General features: G+C 34.4%; 1 protein-coding gene across 1 annotated transcript; it reads right to left on the bottom strand.

The window, feature by feature from the left end:
* Positions 1-2,270: 2,270 nt before the first annotated feature.
* Positions 2,271-3,667, bottom strand: LOC137826909 (ethylene-responsive transcription factor ABI4). Its single transcript, XM_068633066.1, has one exon. It carries the CDS (start codon positions 3,466-3,468, stop codon positions 2,479-2,481), a length of 990 nt encoding a protein of 329 aa, XP_068489167.1. The 5' UTR covers positions 3,469-3,667; the 3' UTR covers positions 2,271-2,478.
* Between the last annotated feature and the right edge of the window lie 615 nt (positions 3,668-4,282).

The following is a 4,282-nucleotide window of genomic DNA, read 5'->3' as shown; positions in this document are numbered from 1 at the left end:
TAAGCATTTCCAATAAATGACCAATCCGTTTTACTAATACGATCTAAAAAATTGATTTGATTAATAACTTATAATCAAGGATTACATTATTATTTTACTTATAATCAATCGTATCTAATTTCAAAGACTATATATTACATTAATTTTATATAAATCAATTTATTAAGTTATCACAATTTCAAACATTAGTGTTTTACTAGACTATTTCAAAAGATTTGATGGAATAGTGTACTTATATTTCATATCTTGATGTACTTTAAACATCTTCAATGTAAAAAGCATAACAGTCTCAGAAATTAATTTAAAAAAGGGTGAGGCATTCAGGTATAATAAATTGTCAAAAGAGTGTTCATACAACTAAAACCACTCATAAACTCAATACGTAGAATGTTGCAATGAAATTTATTAGTTTTTATTGGAAAATAACATTTAATGAAAATATCATAGGTCAAATACATTTCAATCAACTAATTTGTTTATAAATATTATATGCTTAATCCTATTTTTTGTTCAATACATTTTTCAAATAGAGAAAAGAGTATAATATAAATATTAAATTTTCTTCATTCTTATTAGACCTTTCATCATAAATGACATAATTTAATAAAATAAGCCAAACCTAGCTTTAGTTGAAAGTAAAGAAGACAGATGAAATATATAAAAAAAATGAAGATGGGCAAAAGTAAAATAAAGGATATACAAGTTTTTAAAACGAAGGTAAGCAACTGACACATAATGAAAAATGGATGCTATATCATTAGTCACATGTTTCCCAATATTAAATCTATCATCCAAATGATAAAGAAATAAAAAACTGAATACAGAGTAATGTTTGGTAGACAGACTCTAAAAATACTTCATTCCTATAAAAATAATCTAGAATGTTACCACTGACTTATTGAAAAGTGGAGGTTAAAACATTTAAAAATTTACATGTTTTGGAATATTAAATTTATCATCCAAAATGTTAAAGAAATAAACATTTTAAAAGACATTCAGTGGACAGACTACAAAAAGATATCATCATACCTTTATACAGACATTAATCTAGAATGTTACCACTAACTTCATGAAAAATGGAGGTTATATTATTTCATAACTCACCTGTTTTCGTATATTAAATTTATCATATAGAATGTTAAAGAAATGTATATTAAATTTATCATATAGAATGATAAAGAAATAAGATGATAAATTAATATAAATAAATAAATACAAACTTAAGTTTGGAGGACAGGCTAAAAAAAACTTCATAACTATGAAAACAATATGCCACCTATGATTCCACATTTTTTAAAAACTAGTTTGCTTTTAAACCAACTTCTTAAATTGAATTTAAGATCTATAACCTATACAATAATATAATATCACAATTGTAGAGGCAACACTCATATCTTGTCTCCAAAATTTTCAAGTATTTTTCCTCAAGATTGAGATTATAAAGTACATTAGAATCATGTTTTAATAATACACAAAAAATCTCACCAACTAAGTATGAAACCAATTTCAAATCAACTTCACATTTACTATTTATCCTTCATTTTTTTTTTATTACAAGTGTGTATAAGTTATCCTTCCTATTCAAACGAAATTATGAAAAAGAGACTCAAAATAATTTATTAAAAACGTATTTAAGAAAATAGCCCCTAGATCAGCATCTATTTATTAAATTTTGATTACATCAAACTTGCTAAAAAATTAATTATAAAACTTCCTAAAAGGACAAAAAATAACTTATACTACTTAAATTTTAAGAAAGTAAATTAGACATACAACAATAAACTAAAGAGTTTGTAGTCCCTAAAGAGCTTGTAATCACTAAACTAGTTTCAAATCTCTTGCAAAACATTCCCCAAATCAATATTTGTTCATGCGAGAAGAACACAATTGTGTAGATTCAATTTGGAGTAGATTAAATAGAAAAGGTGTAAAAAGACAAACTAAGAAGAACATGCATTTACCAAAAAAAGAAGAAGAACTTTTTTTTTCATCCATTAAATTTCTCAAGTACTGGTTGCCACAGTTAAAATTGAATGAAAAAGTAAGAAAGATATGATCCAAGGCAACAATGAGTAGATGTATTATGATATCATACATTTGAAATCCAAATAATCGAAAAGGCTTACCTCAACATGGGATGAGAGAAATGATAAGATAACCCTGGATTCGTTCCCAAGCAGCAGCAACAGAATGCATTTGGGTTGTCTGCAATTATTTTCCATCTGCACTAAATCTAAACTAGGAAAACTAATATATTTCTACCATCCTCATTATCCACAATTAATTAATTATTAATACTAATACTAACAAGCAATAAACTTTCAGCGTCTGCTTCAGCGTTGTGTACCCAACACTTTATTCACCAAGTTTCAATCTATATGTGATCCTCCTTCACCATGTACTATATGTTACCAAGTCCAAACCATCTAATCAATCGATTAACGATTCCGACAAACACATCTAATCAAGAAATTGCAACTAAAATTTCTCCGAAGGATCAAAGAAGAAAGGATCATTATAATCCCACAAACTGCCACTGTAATCAGCCTCACTCGCCAACGGCCACACAGAAGAAGAAGATCCAAGCCCCACTGTCCCCACCAACGACAGATCCGGATCCACCGAAGCCTCCATATTTACCTGAGAAGATTCACCCGAACCCACAGCGGAATCCACTCCATCGACAACGCTGTTCTGATGTTGCTGATGCTTCGATGAATCGCTATGTTGAGCATGCACACGGTTATTATCCTGATGACCATGCCTTTGGTACGAGGTTGATCTACTGGAACTATCAGCAGTAGTATTATTCCCACCTAAACTCACATCAGATTCCGAATTTTGATATGATGTTGATAGAGCATGCGACACTTGCACCACTTCCTCAGGACGACGATGATGATGATGATGAACATGCACTGTATTATTACTATTCTCGTTAGGGCACATCACCTGATGGGTGTAATTGAAAGTGGTGGCATACACGCCGGCGCAAGGGTAGGGCAGGGCGGCGGCGTGGAAGGGAAAATTGAAAGCGAAGCCTGTGGGGCGGGGAAGCAAGGGTCTTAGGGTTTGAGTGGAAGAGGTGGTACGGGATGAGGAAGAGTGAGGAGAGGAACCGGAGGGTTCGAGATTGAGCTGGGCCCGGGAACCATAGAGGATGAGGGCGGCGCGGTCGTAGGCTCTGGCGGCGTCTTCAGCGGTGGCGAAGGTGCCTAGCCACTTGCGCGTGCGCTTACGTGGCTCGCGGATCTCGGCGACCCATTTGCCCCAGCTTCGTTGTCTAACGCCGCGGTACCTAAATTTGTTGTTGTCAGGGCCACCTTTGCCTTTGCATTTACGAGTACTTTTGTTGTTGGTGGTGTCATTGGTGCTGTTGGAAGTGTTAGATGTTTGGCTGGGAGTGGAGGGCGTGGCGGTGGTGGCGGTGGGTTTGGTTTCTTGGGGTTGAGGTTGGAGAGAGGCCATTGGTTGGGCCCAGTTTTTAATCTGAGGGGAAAGATGGAGACCCTTGGGTACCTCGTTCAGCGTTTGATGTTGATTAGTCCAAAGAGGAGGCTCTGCTGAAAGGGTTGGATGTCATCCCTGTCAATGGTGGAATAGGGCGGTGTAACATGCAATTTATATAGGGAGAGAGAAAAAGTAACCCATTCATCGCTCTGCATCGAATAAAGACACACTGCCTCGGAATCGCTTCTTTCTTTTCTTCGTTTTTTCCCTTTTAGTCAAGTTCTCTTTTCACACTTCTGCAACTTCACCACTCTCATGCTGTTTACTGTTTACCAAAAAAATTATTACCGCTACTTTCCCAGGCACTTAAACTCATTACTCCACTGCCACCTCTTGTGCCAAATTTTGACTACTACTAACGTTGCACAACTTTAATCACAGTTCAAATTAAGGGCCATCTTGCTAATTATCTATTATCTATATATAATATAAAGGATTAGGGTACTGTTAGTTAAAACAAGGGCAAGCAGATTAATAAACGTAGCAGAGTGGTAATAAATTAATTAATGGGTAGATATTCATCTGAAGTATTTTTATGGTAACACTTGGCACTTGCATTCCTACCACCCTTATTTTGGCCACACAATAACTTGCATGGAAGTTGTGGTAAATGTTACTAATGTCGGAAGTAATTATTCTTGAAAACTAGAAAGATGGTTAAGTGTCTGCTAAGTAGACACATATATAAGTACAGTTCCTTCATTGAACTGGCATGACTATATATGTTTCGAAGGTTTTTGTCCTACAAAAATAACTGTTCTTTTTTGGCTCA

This window comes from Phaseolus vulgaris, chromosome 8 (assembly GCF_000499845.2).
Source record: "Phaseolus vulgaris cultivar G19833 chromosome 8, P. vulgaris v2.0, whole genome shotgun sequence".
NCBI lineage: Eukaryota > Viridiplantae > Streptophyta > Magnoliopsida > Fabales > Fabaceae > Phaseolus > Phaseolus vulgaris.
This window is presented reverse-complemented; position numbering and strand designations above follow the sequence as displayed.

Coding starts and splice junctions, on each gene's coding strand:
- LOC137826909 (XM_068633066.1), bottom strand. CDS start 3,468: ATGGCCTCTCTCCAACCTCAACCCCAAGAAACCAAACCCACCGCCACC.